At 38.0% G+C, this 20,456-nt stretch overlaps 1 protein-coding gene across 9 annotated transcripts in view; it reads right to left on the bottom strand.

Moving 5' to 3' along the window:
• The window catches only part of kug (FAT atypical cadherin kugelei), a 913,302-nt gene that overhangs the window by 112,765 nt on the left and 780,081 nt on the right, over positions 1-20,456 (bottom strand). For all 9 annotated transcript variants that reach the window (XR_011394610.1, XR_008406862.2, XM_070104239.1 and 6 more), the window contains 6 exons: positions 18,535-18,696; positions 18,094-18,317; positions 8,387-8,483; positions 6,923-7,089; positions 6,564-6,681; positions 5,778-6,059 (listed from right to left, as the gene is read on the bottom strand). Coding sequence is in view for 7 of the 9 variants with exons in the window: in XM_070104239.1 (XP_069960340.1) it covers positions 5,778-6,059; positions 6,564-6,681; positions 6,923-7,089; positions 8,387-8,483; positions 18,094-18,317; positions 18,535-18,696 (1,050 nt within the window). In the remaining 2 variants the exon portion in view is untranslated. The remainder of the gene's footprint in view (positions 1-5,777; positions 6,060-6,563; positions 6,682-6,922; positions 7,090-8,386; positions 8,484-18,093; positions 18,318-18,534; positions 18,697-20,456) is intronic.

Below are 20,456 nucleotides of genomic sequence, written 5' to 3'. Positions count from 1 at the left end.
TAGGTTGGTAGACAGCAACCGCCCAGGGAAGTACTACCGCCCTGCCAAGTGAGTGTAAAGTGAAAGCCTGTAATTGTTTTACATGATGCTGGGATTGCTGGTGTCCTTTTTTCTGTCTCATAAACATGCAAGATTTCAGGTACGTCTTGCTACTTCTACTTACACTTAGGTCACACTGCACATACATGTACAAGCATATATATACACACACCCCTCTGGGTTTTCTGCTATTTTCTTTCTAGTTCTTGTTCTTGTTTATTTCCTCTTATCTCCATGGGGAAGTGGAACAGAATTCTTCCTCCATAAGCCATGTGTGTTATAAGGCGACTAAAATGCTGGGAGCAAGGGGCTAGTAACTCTTTCTCCTGTATAAATTACTAAATTTAAAAAAGAGAAACTTTTGTGTTTCTTTTTGGGTCGCCCTGCCTCGGTGGGATACGGCCGGTTTGTTGAAAGAAAGATCTATGTACCACACATGTTAATGTAATGATTTCATATAAAATTTGTTGTGATTTTAATTTTATTTTTAACAGGCTCCATCTCTGGACAGAACAATGAATGCCAGATGTGTAGTGAGCTAACATTTCCTTTGAGGTGGTGAGTGTTATATTTTTGCTAATATTTCAAGAATTTTTAATTTACACTGCCAAAATTTCTATTCAGAAGAATAATATTTACACATCTCCTGTGTGCTAGTGTTTGGTAAGACACAGAATAATAAGGGAGATTGAGAAAACACCAGTGTTATGGTAGGTAAGCTTTGCTATTTCAAGTGCTGATGAATAATAATATAACAGGTACATTTCCTCAATGAAGTGTGATATTACACCTACATGGTGAAGCTTGATAAGACACAGAAGAGTTAATCCAGAGTTTTAGAGCTTCTCAATAAAATATCTTGCATTTTTGCATATTTCTCTAGAATTTTCAGTCGATAATACCTGTATATCTATTCAAGATTGTAAAAATACATCTGACCTATATGGTAGTGTTTGCTAATAATGAGTGAGAGAAAGATCAGACGAGTGTTAAGCCACATGGTGTTATTGCAAGCTTCATGTGATGAGCAAGATACTAAGGTAAACAATGCAAATTGCTACCTGGAGAGGGTTTCAGAGGTCAGTGCCCCCATGGCTTGGTCTGAGACCAGGCCTCATGGTAGATCAGGGTCTGATCAACTATGCTGTTACTGCTGGCCACATGCAAACTATTGCTCTTGCATATGCTATGCTGGAATTATGCCTTCCCATACCTTCTGCCTACCCTCTTGATTTGGAAAACATGTCAGACTATTGTCATGCTTCAAATCTTACATATCTTACTGAACTGACTGAATATGCAATTCTAGATCAACTGTTTCCTTTTCTTAGGAAAAATTGTGTTTTATTGTGTTCTGTCTGCATACTGACCATTGCATTCAACTGATGTTATGTGTAAAATTTACAATGATTTGTTTAGGAAATGCATCACTGCTAATATTGCTGGGTCTACTGCTGCATTTGATACTATTGATCATGCATTAGTGAAAAGTGACCTGTTTAGCTTTGGCCTTAGGGATACTACATTGTCATTTCTGAAATCATATGTTTGTGGTCATTCATATCTAGTAGTAGTCAATGACTGTATCTGAGCTGCTGCCTTTTCCCTGTGGTGTTCTTTAGGAGCCTCTCGACCAGTATTATTTACTGCTTAATATTGGATGTCTATGGAGCTGATTACCATTTTTATACTGAAAGTGAACAGGTCTACATCTGGGTTTTGAATGTGGAAGACACAAAACTCAATTTTAGTTCTCTTCTGCAGGATTTTTGGACTTGGATAAATAGAAAATTTGAACTAAATGAGGGTAAGATTATCTGGGGAAATCTTTGGGGAATATAGGCTGGAGAATCTGGGGTCTTTGTTGTACTGTCAGTTTGCAGCCCTGTGGGATCAGTGAAGGATCTGGGTGTCCACAAGGATTTTTCTTTATCATTTGTTAACCCTTTCAGGGTCCAGAGGCCAAATTTCAAAGTGTGCACCATAGTTCGACCAACGCTGGCATTGTCTAACGTTAAATCCAACTAGCGATACATTTTAACGCAAAAATTTTGCCTCGACTAGCGCTAAAAAACCCGACCAACACTATTCGTTCCATTCGAGACGCGTCCACTTGTGGCCTGAGCGAGCCTCACGTGTCCCGTGGGTGCCAGTGTTTACAAGCCAGCCAGCCACCGCAGTCCCATCCAAACATACAATCGGAACATTTCACATTATCACAGCGTTTGTAGTGATTGCACCTGCAAAATAAGTCACCATGGGCCCCAAGAAAGCTTCTAGTGCCAACCCTACAGCAAAAAGGGTGAGAATTACTATGGATATGAAGAAAGAGATCATTGCTAAGTATGAAAGTGGAGTGTGTGTCTCCGAGCTGGCCAGGTTGTACACAAAACCCCAATCAACCATCGGTACTATTGTGGCCAAGAAAACGGCAATCAAGGAAGCTGTTCTTGCCAAAGGTGCAACTATGTTTTCAAAACTCAGATCGCAAGTGATAGAAGATGTTGAGAGACTGTTACTGGTGTGGATAAACGAAAAACAGATAGCAGGAGATAGCATCTCTCAAGTGATCAAATGTGAAAAGGCTAGGAAGTTGCATGATGATTTAATTAGAAAAATGCCAGCAACTAGTGGTGATGTGAGTGAATTTAAGGCCAGCAGAGGTTGGTTTGAGAGATTTAAGAATCGTAGTGGCATACATAGTGTGATAAGGCATGGTGAGGCTGCCAGTTCGGACCACAAAGCGGCTGAAAAATATGTGCAGGAATTCAAGGAGTACATAGACAGTGAAGGACTGAAACCTGAACAAGTGTTTAATTGTGACGAAACAGGCCTGTTTTGGAAGAAAATGCCAAGCAGGACCTACATTACTCAGGAGGAAAAGGCACTCCCAGTACATAAGCCCATGAAAGACAGGCTTACTCTGTTGATGTGTGCCAATGCTAGTGGTGATTGCAAAGTGAAGCCTTTATTGGTGTATCACTCTGAAACTCCCAGAGTGTTCAGGAAAAACAAAGTCCTCAAGGCTAATTTGAGTGTGCTGTGGAGGGCAAACAGTAAGGCATGGGTCACTAGGGACTTTTACTATGACTGGTTACACTATGCATTTGCCCCCACTGAAAAATTACCTCCTGGAAAATAAATTGGACCTTAAGTGCCTCCTGGTATTAGACAATGCTCCTGGTCATCCTTCAGACTTGGCAGAGCAACTTTCTGTGGACATGAGCTTCATTAAGGTGAAGTTTTTGCCTCCTAATACCACTCCTCTCCTGCAGGTCATTGCAAACTTCAAGAAACTGTACACAAAAGCTATGTTTGAAAGGTGCTTTGTAATGACCTCAGAAACTCAATTGACTCTAAGAGAGTTTTGGAGAGATCACTTTAGCATCCTCAATTGTGTAAACATTATAGGTAAGGCTTGGGACGAAGTGACTAAGAGGACCTTGAACTCTGCCTGGAAAAAACTGTGGCCAGAATGTGTAGACAAAAGGGATTTTGAAGGGTTTGAGGCTAACCCTGGGAATCCTATGCCAGTTGAGGAATCCATTGTAGCATTGGGGAAGTCCTTGGGGTTGGAGGTTAGTGGGGAGGATGTGGAAGAGTTGGTGGAGGAGGACAATGAAGAACTAACCACGGATGAGCTGCAAGATCATCTTCAACAGCAAGAGGCCACACCTGAGGAAACTGCTTCGGAGGAGGGGATAGAGAAATTGAAGAAGTTGCCTACTTCAAAGATTAAGGAAATATGTGCAATGTGGCTTAAAGTGCAAACCTTTTTGGATGAAAATCACCCTGACACAGCTACTGCAAGCCATGTTGGCAACCTGTACACTGACAATGTTGTGAAACACTTTAGGAATGTCATAAAGGAACGGGAGGTACAGGCCTCTATGGACAGATATGTTGTGCAACAGAGGTCCAGTGACTCTCAAGCTGGTCCTAATGGCATTAAAAGAAGAAGGGAAGTAACCCCGGAAAAGGACTTGCCACCTCAAGTCCTAATGGAAGGGGATTCCCCTTCTAAACACTAACACCATCAACACTCTCCCCTCCTCCCATCCCATCAATCATCACCAGATCTTTAATAAAGGTTAGTGTCATGTAACTGTGCATGTCTTCTTCAGTTTGTGTGTATTAAAATTAATATTTCATGTGGTTAATTTTTTTTTTTCAATACTTTGGGGCGTCAGGAACGGATTAATTTGATTTCCATTATTTCTTATGGGAAAAATTAACTCGACTAACGATAATTTCAATTAACGATGAGCTCTCAGGAACGGATTAATATCGTTGGTCGAGGGTCCACTGTATTGAAAAAGAAATAACTTACAAAATACTGATCATATTGGTCTCACAGATTTTGTTCACTTTTTGCAAACTTCACGCCTCCATATCTCGGTAAGTATTGATGGTAAAAAATATTTTTTCATAAGAAAAAATAATTTTTTTTTTTTTGAAATTTGGCCGACCCCCAAAGGGTTAAAAGACAAAGAAGGGAAGTAACCACATTTTCAAATGTAAAAAAAAAAAAAAAAGATCTACTTTTTTGCATACTTTCAAATGTTGAAAACACATATATATACGTTTGGACCGTTTACGGGTTAAAAAGAAAATTTTAAAGATGGGATGTTTGAATGCGCATAGATTGAGTACAGATGATAGAATTAATTGTGAATATTATAAATGAAAAGAAAGTTGAATGTCCTAGCTCTAATCTTAGCAAAGTTGAAGGGGATAGATTTTCAGTGGGGAGAAATAAAGGGGATTAGGTCAGGTGTATCTGAGACAAGTAGAGGTAATGTTGCAGGGTCAGTTTTAGAAGAAAAAGAGGGAATATATATGTATAAATTCAAAAACTATGTGGATTAAAATAAGGGTGGGATGCACAAATTAAGTTATATTAAGTGTTTATGCACCTGGGAAAGAGAAGAAGATAAAGTAGAGAGAAAGAGAGATTCGGGGAGATGTTAAATGAGTACAGTGGACCCCCGGTTAACGATATTTTTTCACTCCAGAAGTATGTTCAGGTGCCAGTACTGACCGAATTTGTTCCCATAAGGAATATTGTGAAGTAGATTAGTCCATTTCAGACCCCCAAACATACACGTACAAACGCACTTACATAATTGGTCGCATTCGGAGCTCCACTGTATTTAGGGTTTCTGAACCAATGAGAAACTAATTGTTATGGGAAACCTAAATGCTAGTGGGAGAAACTGTTATAAAGGGCATAATAGATAAGTTTATGGTTACAAGGATAAATGACACTGGGAGCCTGTAAATGAACTTTGTATGGAAAAAAGTTTGGTAATAGGTGTCATCACAAAACACTTTCCCCAGTAACATTGCTCCATTTTATTCATTTTATTTTATAGTATTTCTGTATAGGGTTATTTGTCACTATGACTGAATTACTTTACTGAATATAAGTAACATAAGGGTAGATTACTGTACTAGCCGAAGTGTTCAGGAAATAGCTTTTCTAATCCTCACCTTCCTCAGTCAACAGTTCCCCATTTATTATAATTTATCCCTTTATTATAATAAAATAATATTGCAAAGGAAAGTGATTCATTTATTGATTTTTATATAGTGGTAAACCAGTACAATGATTAACCTACAACCTGAGTGAAGGTAATTACTCTGATCAATTATATTAATTATAATTAAGTCATGGGTGGATTCTGAGTGATAAATAACTGATAGTGACAGCAAATTTACTATACATAAATAATTACCATTAACATCCAAAATTTCAATGTAGACCCAAGATTTTGCCACAAAGACACCATCAGTTGCAGTAACTTCTAAGGTATAGTGGTCCACAGACTCCCGATCAAGGGTTTTAGCGACATATATCTGTCCACCACTTCGGACATGAAAATGCTGAAAGGCGTTGCCGGATGTGAGATAATACACTATGCCTTGTCCCACTTCCCCATCCAAGGCTCCTCCTCCCAGGTCAACATCAATAACTTCTAGCTGCACCACAACTGTTCCAGGAAGAGCATTCTCCTTGACTGGAAAAAAAAGCAAATATATTATATCAAAAAGGTACTAAAGAAAACAATCACTTCACTAATAATGCATATACAGTGGAAATTCGGTTTTCTTATGCCCTAGTTTGTATGTAAAACTATAGTTATTCTCTATAAAATATATTTTTTGTTAATATTTTTGGGTGTCTAGAATGGATTAATTGGATTTACATTATTTCTTATGGGAAATATTAGCAAAAAATACATTTTATAGAGAATAACTATAGTTTTACATACAAACTAGAGCATACAAAATCCAAGCTTCCACTGTAATTATTACATTCACGGTAAAGCACTAAACCCATAATGGTCATACAGCACATGGGAAAATGGATGCAGTCAGGGTCAAGCCAAGGAAGTGGAGAACATTTACAATATATGTAGAAGAATTTAATATAAAATTGTATAGAAGTCTTGTAAACAAAAAATATATGAAACAGTATATGATTAGTACATCATGTTTACTACCAAAATGATGAGACTTACCTGCAGCATGATAGCTCTTCTTAACAAATTGTGGAGCATTGTCATTATAGTCAATGACCTCAATTATAATACTTGTGGTTGAGTTTTTTTGTGGACTGCCATTGTCCCTGGCAAGAACCTAAGAGGAACAAGATTTGTTTCATATAATAATTTCATACAATATGTAGCATTGTACAGTATAGTGCTCTTTAAAACTCAATCTCATTGGAGTTACTGTATACAAATAAAAAAATAAAATGAATAAAATTACAAAAGAGGCATTTACAAACAGTGCATCTTGCATTCAACATTCATTAACCCCCCAATTCAAATAATTTTTTATATTATTAATGAAAATTAATCACATTCCTTCACCTTACCTTTAATTCATATTTGGATTTTGTCTCAGCATCTAGTTCTTGATTTAGAGAAAGCCACCCTGAATAAGGATCAAGAGTAAAGAGAGGCTCCTCAACAAGTGGTGATTGCTCTTCCAATATATAACGGATCTCAGAGTTGCTTCCTGCATCACGATCATTAGCAAACACTGTAGAATTTTTAGAACAATTTTATTAGTAAATGATAGATAAAAATGAAAAATATGAAAGCATTCCTTTTGTTTAAATGTTAAAGGTCTTAGGCTGGATAAAATTTTCAAGGGGTATATAAAAATTGTCTTCACTTTGACTATAAAATGATACTCAAAAACCAACAATATCCAAGCACCAAAAAGAATGACAATAGTATAATTCGAGCAAAGATATGTAGTTAAGGAATATAAAGAAAGTATTGGCTTAGTAATAAGTCAAGCTATTTGGAATTTTTATGCACGTGGATAGAAGTAATATGCTTGAGAAATAAAAGTCAATAACTGTAAAGTACCAAAGAGTTGTGAGCACAATGTGCACTAATACAATTTTTTTAACTCAATAACCATCTCTCACCAAAGAAGCATTAAAAAAAAAAAATTCACCATCATTTATTCCACAACTATTTTGCCAGAAGTGTACTGACAACAATTCAGATTCAACTGCAACATCCCCACCCTCTCCTTCAGAGTGCAGGCACTGTATTTCCCACCTCCTGATTCAAGCCCAGCTAACCACTTTTCCTGAATAAGTATTACAACATCACATCTGCTAAAACAAAAAACTTTTCTTCATTCACTCCTATCTAACATAGTCACACAAGCTTGATGGATGCTCACCTCCTAAAACTCAAGATGCCTTTACTTTATCCTTTCAACTGCTCCTGGGATGAACCCTACCCCTCCTACCTTCCACCCCAGATTTATGCACTCTCTTCGTCAGTCTATCCCTATCCATCCTCTACATGCCCAAACCACCCCAACAACCTGTCCAAACCACCTGAACAACCCTTCCTCAACACTAAATTATACCCTTAGTGACTCAATATCATCTTTTAATTTCTAAGCTCTGAATTTTCCACACAATACTCACACCACGTGTTGGACTCAAATATGATATCCTCACTGCCTCCACTTTCCTCCTTGCTGAAACATTCAAAACCCATACCTCACACACACACATTATTGTTAACAATTCACATGGACTATTATTGAAGAGAAAAAGTACCAAATGTAACAACTAATCAGCACTGTAAAATTAAAACTGTTCTAAAATTAAAACCTTATTATAACTGTCACCCTATCAGGTGACCTTAGTAATGTCTGTTGCAACACCTTGTCTAATTGAGTACCTAATAGAAGGTGTCATCTCTGGAGACCCTAATCAAGAGTCATTTTTTATACCATATCCCTAGAGCAATAAACTTTCAATGTCAGAGGAAGAAAGCAACATTACAGTGACTTCATTTATCGATACCTTTAACAACATTTGATCCAGACGGTGTGTTTTCTGCTACCGACACATAGTACTTCTCACTTTCAAATGTTGGTGACTCATCATTAACATCTTGGACCTGAAAAAGTCACTCATATTAAATTTTCATGATCAAAAGATATCAGAAACCTTTTTCTTTCTATTACCTCACTCTCCTGCTTTATAACAGTCACATACTCAAAAGATTAAATACCAATCTTCAAAAAGTTAAAAGAAAATATACAGGAAAGGGAACAATGTAGGCATAATGCACATAACATTTTCCAAAACAAATATTATACTTAGCATTGGGCAGGACATAAACTAGAAATTCTTTCTTTCAACACACCAGCCATATCCCACCAAGGCAGGGTGGCCCAAAAAGAAAAATGAAAGTTTTTCTTTTAAATTTAGTAATTTATATGGGAGAAGGGGTTACTAGCCCCTCCCTTGCTCCTGGCATTTTAGTCACCTCTTACAACACGCATGGCTTACGGAGGAAGAATTCTGTTCCACTTCCCCATGGAGATAAGAGGAAATAAACAAGAACAAGAACTATAAGAATACCCAGAGAGGTGTGTATATATATGCTTGTACATGTATGTGTAGTATGACCTAAGTACAAGTAGAAGTAGCAAGACATACCTGAAATCTTGCATGTTTATGAGACAGACAAAAGACACCAGCAATCCTACCATCATGTAAAACAATTACAGGTTTTCGTTGTACACTCACTTGGCAGGACGGTAGTACCTCCCTGGGCGCTTGTAAACTAGAAATAATAGTTACATTTAGAATGCCCAGTGAGACAAAAGTAACTGAGTATTAGCAAGGCATGATTTATTTATACAAATAGAACAAATAGATATTTGGGAGTGGACGTGTCAGCAGATGGGTCTATGAAAGATGAGGTGAATCATAGAATTGATGAGGGAAAAAGAGTGAGTGGTGCACTTAGGAGTCTGTGGAGACAAAGAACTTTGTCCTTGGAGGCAAAGAGGGGAATGTATGAGAGTATAGTTTTACCAACGCTCTTATATGGGTGTGAAGCGTGGGTGATGAATGTTGCAGCGAGGAGAAGGCTGGAGGCAGTGGAGATGTCATGTCTGAGGGCAATGTGTGGTGTGAATATAATGCAGAGAATTCGTAGTTTGGAAGTTAGGAGGAGGTGCGGGATTACCAAAACTGTTGTCCAGAGGGCTGAGGAAGGGTTGTTGAGGTGGTTCGGACATGTAGAGAGAATGGAGCGAAACAGAATGACTTCAAGAGTGTATCAGTCTGTAGTGGAAGGAAGGCGGGGTAGGGGTCAGCCTAGGAAGGGTTGGAGGGAGGGGGTAAAGGAGGTTTTGTGTGCGAGGGGCTTGGACTTCCAGCAGGCATGCGTGAGCGTGTTTGATAGGAGTGAATGGAGACAAATGGTTTTTAATACTTGACGTGCTGTTGGAGTGTGAGCAAAGTAACATTTATGAAGGGATTCAGGGAAACCGGCAGGCCGGACTTGAGTCCTGGAGATGGGAAGTACAGTGCCTGCACTCTGAAGGAGGGGTGTTAATGTTGCAGTTTAAAAACTGTAGTGTAAAGCACCCTTCTGGCAAGACAGTGATGGAGTGAATGATGGTGAAAGTTTTTCTTTTTCGGGCCACCCTGCCTTGGTGGGAATCGGCCGGTGTGATAATAAAATATAAAAATAAGAACAAAAATTACTATGTACAAAGAAAAACATATTTTTTTTTTTTAACAAGTCGGCCGTTTCCCACCGAGGCAGGGCGATCCAAAAAGAAAATCTCCAAAAAGAAAATACTTTCATCATCATTCAACACTTTTCACCTCACTCATACATAATCACTGTTTTTGCAGAGGTGCCCAGATACAACAGTTTAGAAGCATATACATGTATAAAGATATACAACATATCCCTCCAAACTGTCAATATCCCACACCCCTCCTTTAAGGTGCAAGCATTGTACTACTTCCCATTTCCAGTACTCAAGTCTGGTTATATAAAAAATATAACTGGTTTCCCTGAATCCCTTCACTAAATACTATTACCCTGCTCACACTCCAACAGCTCGTCAGGTCCCAAAAATCATTTGCCTCCATTCACTCCTATCTAAAACACTCATGCAAGCTTGCTGGAAGTCCAAGCCCCTTGCCCACAAAACCTCCTTTACCCTCTCCCTCCAACCTTTTCAAGGACGACCTAAGTGACAATAACCAACAGTTACCCCACCTTTTTTCCCCTACAGATTTATACGCTCTCCATGTCATTCTACCTTGATCCATTCTCTCAACAACCCATCTTCAGCCTTCTGACTAATATTTTTATTAACTCCACACCTCCTAATTTCCACACTCCGAATTTTCTGCATAATATTTACATCACACATTGCCCTTAGACAGGACATCTCCACTGCCTCTAACCACCACCTTGCTGCAGCATTTACAGCCCAAGCTTCACACTCACATAAGAGAGTTGGTGCCACTATACTTTCATACATTCTCTTCTTTGCCTCCATAGATAACATTTTTTTGTCTCCACATATACCTCAACACACCACTCACCCTTTTTTCTTCATCAATTCTATGGTTAAGCTCATCCTTCATAAACCCATCCACTGACACGTCAACTCCCAAATATCTGAAAACATTCACTTCTTCCATAATCCCTCTCTCCAATGAGATATCAAATTTTTCTTTATCTAAATCATTTGATACTCTCATCATTTTACTCTGATCTATGTTCACTATCAACTTTCTACCTTTACACACCCTCCCAAACTCGTCCACTAACTTTTGCAACTTTTCTTTAGAATCTCTCATAAGCACAGTATCATCAGCAAAAAGTAACTGTCAACTCCCATTTTGTATCTGATTCCCCATAATTTAATCTCACCCCTCTCTCCAACACCCTAGCATTTACTTCTTTTACAATTCTATCTATAAATATATTAAACAACCATGGTGACATTACACATCCCTGTCTAAGACCTACTTTTACCAGGAAGTAGTCTCCCTCTCTTCTACACACCCTAACCTGAGCCTCACTGTCCTCATAAAAACTCTTTACAGTATTTAGTAACTTATTACCTATTCCATATACTTCCAACATCTGCCACATTGCTCCCCTATCCAGTCTATTAACCCTTTGAGGGTTTTGGTCGTACTAGTACGTCTTACGCGTAGGGGTTTCTGACGTACTAGTACTCATAAATTCTAGCGGCCTCAAATCTAGTGGGAGAAAGCTGGTAGGCCTTCATATGAAAGAATGGGTCTATGTGGTCAGTGTGCACAGTCTAAAAAAAATCCTGCAGCACACAGTGCATAATGAGAAAAAAAAAACTTTGACCATTTTTTTTTAATAAATCAGCGACTTTGCAGTGTATTTTCGTATGGTATTTATTGTTGTATTCTAGTTTTCTTGGTCTCATTTTATAGAATGGAAGACATATTACAGAAATTGAGATGATTTTGACTGGTTTTACAATGAAAGGTGCCTTGAAATTGAGCTCAAAGTAGCAGAAATGTTCGATTTTTACCAAACTTCAAAAGTAAACAAATCGTGTCAAGCGTGCAATACACGTCAACTGGTGAGTCTAATATTCTTTCACAAGTGCACCAATAATATTTATACCATTTTTTACACTAATGCAGTAGTCTGCATAACAGTAAATCTTATATTTTTTGTGAAAATAAAAATTCAAAGTGGAAAGCAAAAGAATATAAGAGGGGCCTTGAGACGTGACTAATGACTAGAGGAAATGTCATTTTAGTGCCAGGAATGTCTTTCTTGTTTATTCTGGACCCTATTCGGAAATTGGCATCTTTTGAAATTTGTGTGAAATTGGCAAAATTGCTAAATTCTGACCACTGTACTGGATAGTTGAATTTCATAAATGGGTGGTTTCTTGCACCCATTCGATAGAAAAAATGGAGTTCTAGCGAAATATTCATGTTTTTTGTCGACTAGTACAGTGAAATTGGCCGAAAATGGGGCTCAAAGTGGGCAAAAACGCCGATGCGTAAACATCGCCGAGACCGCTAACTTTGCGAGAGCATAATTCCGTAAGTTTTCTATCAAATTTCAAACTTTTGGTGTCTTTATGATCGGGAAAAGATTCTCTATCTTTTCATAAGAGAAAATAATTTTTTTTTTTTTTTAAATTTGGCCGACCCTGAGAACGAGTTTCGGAGAGGGCCTGTCGACCCTCAAAGGGTTAAATGCCTTTTCTAAATTCATAAATGCAATGAAAACTTCCCTGCCTTTATCTAAATACTGTTCACATATATGCTTCAATGTAAACACTTGATCTACACATCCCCTACCCACTCTAAAGCCTCCTTGCTCATCTGAAATCCTACTCTCTATCTTAACTCTAATCCTTTCAATAATAACTCTACCATACACTTTTCCTGGTATGCTCAGTAAACTTATTCCCCTATAATTTTTACAATCTCTTTTGTCCCCCTTCCCTTTATATAAAGGAAGTATACATGCTCTCTGCCAATCCCTAGGTACCTTCCCCTCTTTCATACATTTATTAAACAAAAATACCAACCACTCCAACACTATAACCCCCCCTGCTTTTAACATTTCTGTCATGATCCGGTCAGTTCCAACTGTTTTACCCCTTTTCATTTTACATAATGCCTCATGCACCTCCCCCACACTGACATCCTGCTCTTCTTCACTTCTAAAAGATGTTATACCTCCCTGTCCAGTGCATGAAATTACCGCCTCCCTTTCTTCATTGACATTTAAAAGTTCCTCAAAATATTCCAGCCATCTACCCAATACCTCCAGCTCTCCATCTACTAACTCCCCTACTCTGTTTTTAACTGACAAATCCATTCGTTCCCTAGGCTTTCTTAACTTGTTTATCTTACTCCAAATTTTTTTCTTATTTTCATCAAAATTTCTTGAGAGTGCCTCTCCCACTCTATCATCTGCTCTCCTTTTGCACTCTCTCACCACTCTCTTCACCTTTCTTTCATTCTCCATATACTCTGCTCTTCTTATAACACTTCTACTTTGTAAAAACCTCTAATAAGCTACCTTTTTCTCTTTTATCACACCCTTTACTTCATCATTCCACCAATCACTCCTCTTTCCTCCTGCCCCCACCCTCCTATAGCCACAAACTTCTGCCCCACATTCTAATACTGCATTTTAAAACTATTCCAACCCTCTTCAACCCCCAACTACTCATACTTGCACTAGCCCATCTTTCTGCCAATAGTTGTTTTTATCTAACCCTAACTTCCTCCTCCCTTAGTTTATACACCTATACTTCTCTCTTTCTTGTTCTTGCCATTTTCCTTTTGTCCCATCTACCTCTTACTCTAACTGTAGCTACAACTAAATAATAATCTGATATATCCATTGTTCCTTTATAAACATGTACATCCTGAAGCCTACCCATCAACCTTTTATCCACCAATACATAATCTAACAAACTACTTTCATTATGTGCTATATCATACCTTGTATACTTATTTATCCTCTTTTCATAAAATATATATTACTTATTACCAAACCTCTTCCTACACAGAGCTCAATTAAAGGCTCCCCATTTTCATTTACCCCTAGCCCCCAAAATTTACCTACTACTCCCTCCACAACATTTTTACCCACTTCAGCATTGAAATCCCCAACTACAAGTACTCTCACACTTGCTTCAATACTCCCCATGCACTCACTCAACATTTCCCAAAATTTCTCTCCTCTACACTTCTCTCTTCTCCAGGTGAATAAATACTTACCTTAACCCACTTTTCACATCCCTTATTTTACTCCACATAATCCTTGAATTTATACATTTATATTCCTTCTTTTCCTGCCATAACTTATCTTTCAACATTATTGCTACTCCTGTAGCTCTAACTCTATTTGAAACCCCTGACCCAATCCCATTTATTTCTCCCCACTGAAACTCTCCCATCCCCTTCAACTTTGTTTCACTTAAAGCCAGGACATCCAGCTTCTTCTCATTCATAACATCCACAATCGTCTCTTTCTTATCATTCGCACAACATCCACGCACATTCAAGCATCCCACTTTGATGGTTTTCTTCTTTTTCTTTTTAGTAGGCTATACAGGAAAAGGGGTTACTAGTCCATTGTTCATGGCATTTCAGTTGACTTTTACAACACGCATGGCTTACGGAGGAAAAATTCTTATTCCACTTCCCCATGGATATAAAAGGACAAGCAATAAGAACAAGAACTATTAAGATAAAATCAAAGAAAACTCATGTGAGTGTTTATACATAAACGTGTATATGTATGTGTAGTGTGACCAATGCATAAGTAGAAGTAGCAAGATGTACCTGAAATCTTTCATGTTTATGAGACGGAAAAAAGACACCAGCAATCCTACCATTACATAAAACAATTACAGGCTTTCGTTTTACACTCACCTGGCAGGACGGTAGTACCTCCCTGGGTGTTTGCTGTCTACCAACCTACTACTTTCGTCTACACAGTAGGTTTCTTCAGTCAAATACAGAATAGATAATAAAAGCAGTGGAGATATAAAGATGATGTGATCAGTCCATCAACCTTAAAAAAGTAGTTTACAAGTAGTCAGTCCCTCAGCCTAGAGAAAAGTTCAGTTCTACAGTCTGGAATAATGTTCTATTGTGGCTGTCTTTCACAATAAGGCATGTCCTGATTACTCAGGCTAAGATGACTCATTCACATATACAGCCACTACTAGCGCTTAATGTGAGATGACTTGCTTATTGACAGTGTGGTGTCAATAGCTGCCTTTTCTAATGCATTTGACTGGAATTAGCCATCTCTCTTGTCAGTTATAGCCTTTTATATTTGCCACTTAGAAATTGCAAGTGTCCAGGTGCTGTCATCAGGACACCTGGCTTTTGAGGTCTTTGAAGGAGGCCCTATTTTACTACTTGTCTTCTTTTTTCTGGGCTATCAGTGGCTTTTCTTCCCTTAACTAGACTTGCTCTCTACCAGTCAATATATATCTCAGAATGATACCTTCACACTTTCTATTCCACAGGAAAGGGTACAGTTATTCTTCCAATGGGACTTTCCCATTTTGTTGAATTGGTCTTCATTCTTCTTGATTCTTCCTGCATCTTCATTTACTCACCTGTCTTATGTTATCATTAAGCTAATTCAGGAGGGAGTGGTGGAGTGGACATCTCTTATAGATCTTCCCTGTGTAGCAATGGGAAAAAAATTGTCCCATTTTGGATCTCAAGGATCATCACTAAACATGACTATTAAGTTCAAGGTGGCACCATGTATCTGCCCAAGCATCTTTGGCTATCATTCACAGCCTTTGTATTCATAGCATGTCTCTGCATCTAACCAGACAAAATTCTATATACATTACTAACATCACTCAAATTTAGTATACCAAGTAAACTAGCCAGCCATGCAAGTCAAAATTTTTCACTACTAACTACCTACCACAGAATTATAAAAAAAATCAATCTGAAAATGAAGAACACTACTGTACATTTACAGTGCCATTTAATCTTCAACATCTAAACTACTGAGCAACTTAGTCCTGAAATTGTATACCCTGAATTCCAAGCAAGAAGTATTTGTTAGAATTTGCACTTGGAAAATACTAAAAAGACTAGTTAAAATCTGCCTACTGAAATGATTATAAGAGTAGGAAGCACACGAGAATGTAAAAATTAGCTCTAATGAAATGCAAAGGTACAAAAAGTGTGCTACTAAATAATTCTATAAATATCAAGGCTTCAAGGATCTTCAATTATGATAAATATATAGAAGCAGTGACTCCCAGGATCAACACCAGATGCCAGTTTTGCTGCCTGCCCACCTCATCTGATGCAATTATAAAAATGCTAGACCTGCTTTACACAGCATTGGAAAATAAGGAATATCCGCTAGGAATTTTTATTGACCTAAGAAAAGCGTTTGACACAGTAGACCACGACATCCTACTCCACAAACTTGACCACTATGGTATAAGAGGCCATGCGCTTGCATATTTTAAATCCTACCTTTCTAATAGGTATCAGAATGTCACCATTAAAGACACAGCCTCATCAATACGGCCACTTGATACTGGAGTTCCACAGGGAAGTGTCCTTGGACCCCTGCTCTTCCTCATTTACATCAATGATCTTCCAAACATATCCCAACACCTGAAACCATTCTCTTTGCTGACGACACGACTTATGTCATCTCCCACCCTAATCTTGCCACCCTCAACACCATTGTTAACGAGGAGTTGCTCAAAATATCAACTTGGATGACAGCCAATAAACTTACACTTAACACTGGCAAAACCTACTATATTATGTTTGGTAGCAGAGCAGGTGTTGCGCAACTTAACATTAAGATCGACAACACTCTTATTGCCAGACATAATGAGGGCAAATTCCTTGGCCTATACCTCGACAACAACCTAAATTTCAGCACCCATATCCAATACATAACAAAAAAAGTATCCAAAACGGTGGGGATCCTCTCCAAGGTACGATACTCCGTGCCGCAAACTGCCCTTCTCACACTATACCATTCACTTATATATCCATACCTCACCTATGCTATCTGTGCTTGGGGTTCAACTGCAGCAACACACCTAAAGCCAATAATAGCCCAACAAAAAGTCACAGTAAGAATAATCACTAAACCCCATCCCTGGCAACACACCCCCCCACTCTTCATAGATCTAAACTTACTCCCTGTTCAGAACATCCACACTTACTACTGTGCAATCTATATCTACAGGACCTTAAATTCCAATATTATCCTTGACCTAAAATGCTTTCTTGATAGTTGTGACAGGATCCACAGGCATAACACCAGACACAAACATCTCTATGATATTCCCCATGTTCGACTAAACCTTTACAAAAACTCAATGTATTTCAAAGGACCTAAAATCTGGAACACCCTACCTGAAAACTCTAGAACTGCAGACACATTCATCACTTTCAAAACTCCAGTTAGAAAACATCTTATCTCCCTGATACACCCCGACAACTAACTACATGATAACCACCTGGTGGTTCACAATTACACTCACTCACCCACTGACTATAAACCCAGAAATACTAATCTTAATCTTAAAATAATAAATCCTAACTAGTCATAAGTTTGCCTATAATACTCCAATATAGACACTTTGTATTGTGCCAAAACAAAAGCATTCACATTGCTAAACTCACAAATTATGTAGTCACTTAGCCTTAATACCATAATCTGTAAGGATTTAATGTTAAGAATTAATCTAAGTCTGCTCGAAATGCCTAGCCATGCTAGGTGTCCTAGTGGCCCCCTCTGTAATTAGTATTTTATAACATGTATACAACACAATACCCAAACCTGTAAACCCTACATTGTAACCCTTATAGAGAATAAACTTATATTGAATTGAATTGAATCTACTTCTTAGCCTACCTCTCAAGGGGTAGGCCAGTGAGAGGCTTTCAATTTAAGGAATTAGACCTGTGCTTCCCTTCAGTGGATAGAACCTAAATGCCTCCTATTCCCCCCTCCCACTCCCTCAGGCACTGTATGAACCCTTACGGGTTTAGTGCTCCCAATAAATGCAATAATACTTCTGACCTGTATAATAAAAAATATTTAAATTGCATAAACACAATTGGCAAATGCACAAAATTCTTCAAAATAATTTACATATATTCATTATGCATTTAGAAATTCCTGTTCAGCAATTATAAGAAAAACGGTTACTTACTTCAATAACTACATTCGTACTTGCTGCTAGCTCAGGCTTGTCAACAGGCATAGCAGTGACTATAAGAGAGAGTCGTCGAACATCTTCACGATCGAGCAAAGACGTGAGGGTCAGTGTGCCCTCCGATGAGACAGACACTGGCGGAGATATTTCATGACCTCCCCACTCAACTGTGTATTCTAATTCACCATCATAACGGGCACCCACTGACCCAATGTGAGTGCCTGGAATTAGAGTGCTCATATTAAAGTATTTATAAACATTACTTAATTTTTTCAAGAAAGGATCATTCTACTATAGTAGGCTTTCAAATATTCAAAAGTGAAATACAACAAATTAAAAAAATGGCAATTTTGTACCATACAAAAATCATATTTATTTCATAATTTCATTTTAAATTTAAAAGGATTCTAACTGTAAGCAAAATACCTAATCACTAACCTGGTGGTGTGTCCTCAGAGACTGTAAGAGTGTATATCCGAGACAGAAACTCTGGGGGTCTGACATCCACATCCACGATACGTAATAATACTGCCACATTTGAATGAAGGACTGGTCGCCCATTATCTCTTCCCTCAATGAAGAACTCGAACACAGAGCTCCCTGTATTTATGAACCAGATTCATGGAATTAAATAATGTACAGAGTAATGATAAATTTTGGTCTCTAAAACAATTTTAAATTATCCCTAACAAACTTATTTTAATATTTGTTAAAACTTCATACAGAGGATCCCCAACCTCAAAACAACCGAGTTACAAACATCACTGCTTACAAATGGAACCTATATGATCTAATGATTTTTTTAGAAACAGTGGTCCAAAAATGTGAACATTCAAACATTATTTTTCAAATTATTTTACAAATCATTTTATTCTGATATTAATATTCATTTTATGCATGTGTGAAGGATTGGAAGCTCTCTCACTTATTTGGTACAGACTGATCACGAATTGTGGAAATAATATTGTAACTAAATCTACCCTGCTGATGTTGGGTCACCTATGTGGCAAGAGTTTGGCAGCTTGACTTTATTAACCCTTAAACTGTCCAAACATAAATCTACTTTTTTTCAACATTTGAAAGTATGTAAAAAAATGTAGATCTTCTTTTCTTTTTTTTGCATTTGAAAACATGTAACAAAAACTTTGATCTACTTTTGGAGCACTACACATGTGAACGTAAATTTGTTTGGACAGTTTAAGGGTTAAGAACCCACCCCCAACCTTCCACCCTCGTTTATTTGGTTTACATAGCAGAGATTTTAGAATTATGGTAGGGGTCATATTACATTTTGTGCTTCTGCTAACCCAAAAAAACTGAATCATTAGGTAGACCTTTTGGAGGATCAGCTGGTGGCACACTAAATGGTTCATCCATAAGCTGTCTGTGGGCTGAAGTATTACCTGAGGTTACCTTTGATTCTACGAATGGTAACTGATATTGTGCAACTATCAGCATTCTCAGTGGTTTTCCCTCGTCTGTTATTAGCCAAATGGTACTAAAGCCTCTGACGTTCCCAGTCTAAATGGGCGAATGTATAAACTCAAGGATTATGTGGATTAAATTAAAGGTCTGATGCAAAAAGTGGGTCATAATAAGTGTGTATGCACCTGGAAAAGAGAGGGAGAGATTTTGGTAGATGTTAAGCGAATGTGTAGAAACTTTTGAACCAAGTGGGAGAGTAAATGTGGTAGGGGACCTGAATGCTAAAGTAGGAGAAGTGTTCAGAGAGGGTGTGGTAGGTAAGTTGGGGGTGCCAGGTGTAAATGATAATGAGGAGCCTTCGATTGAACTTTGTATAGGTAATACATATTTTAAGGAAAAGAGAATAAGTATACAAGATATAACAGTACAGCCTCCTCACTTAACAACGGAGTTGTGTTCCTAAGACCACATTATTAAACGAACTCGTCACTACGTGACGAGCACACTACAGTGGACCCTCGCATAGCGCTATTAATCCGTTTCTGAGAGCTCAGTGTTATGCGAAATTATCGTCATGCGAATTAATTTTCCCCATAAGAAATAATGGAAATCAAATTAATCAGTGCAAGACACCCAAAAGTATGAAAAAAAAAAATTTACCACATGAAATATTAATTTTAATACACACAAACTGAAGAAGACATGCACAGTTACATGACACTTACCTTTATTGAAGATCTGGTGATGATTGATGGGATGGGAGGAGGAGAGTGTTGATGGTCTTAGTGTTTAGAAGGGGAATCCCCATCCATTAGGACTTGAGGTGTCAAGTCCTTTTCCAGTCTTCTTTTAATGCCACTAGGACCAGCTTGAGAGTCACTGGACCTCTGTCGCACAACATATCTGTCCATAGAGGCCTGTACCTCTCGTTCCTT

Source organism: Cherax quadricarinatus, chromosome 1 (genome assembly GCF_038502225.1).
Source record: "Cherax quadricarinatus isolate ZL_2023a chromosome 1, ASM3850222v1, whole genome shotgun sequence".
NCBI lineage: Eukaryota > Metazoa > Arthropoda > Malacostraca > Decapoda > Parastacidae > Cherax > Cherax quadricarinatus.
Note: the sequence above shows the minus strand (reverse complement) of the source record. Positions and strands in the feature narration are given on the sequence as shown.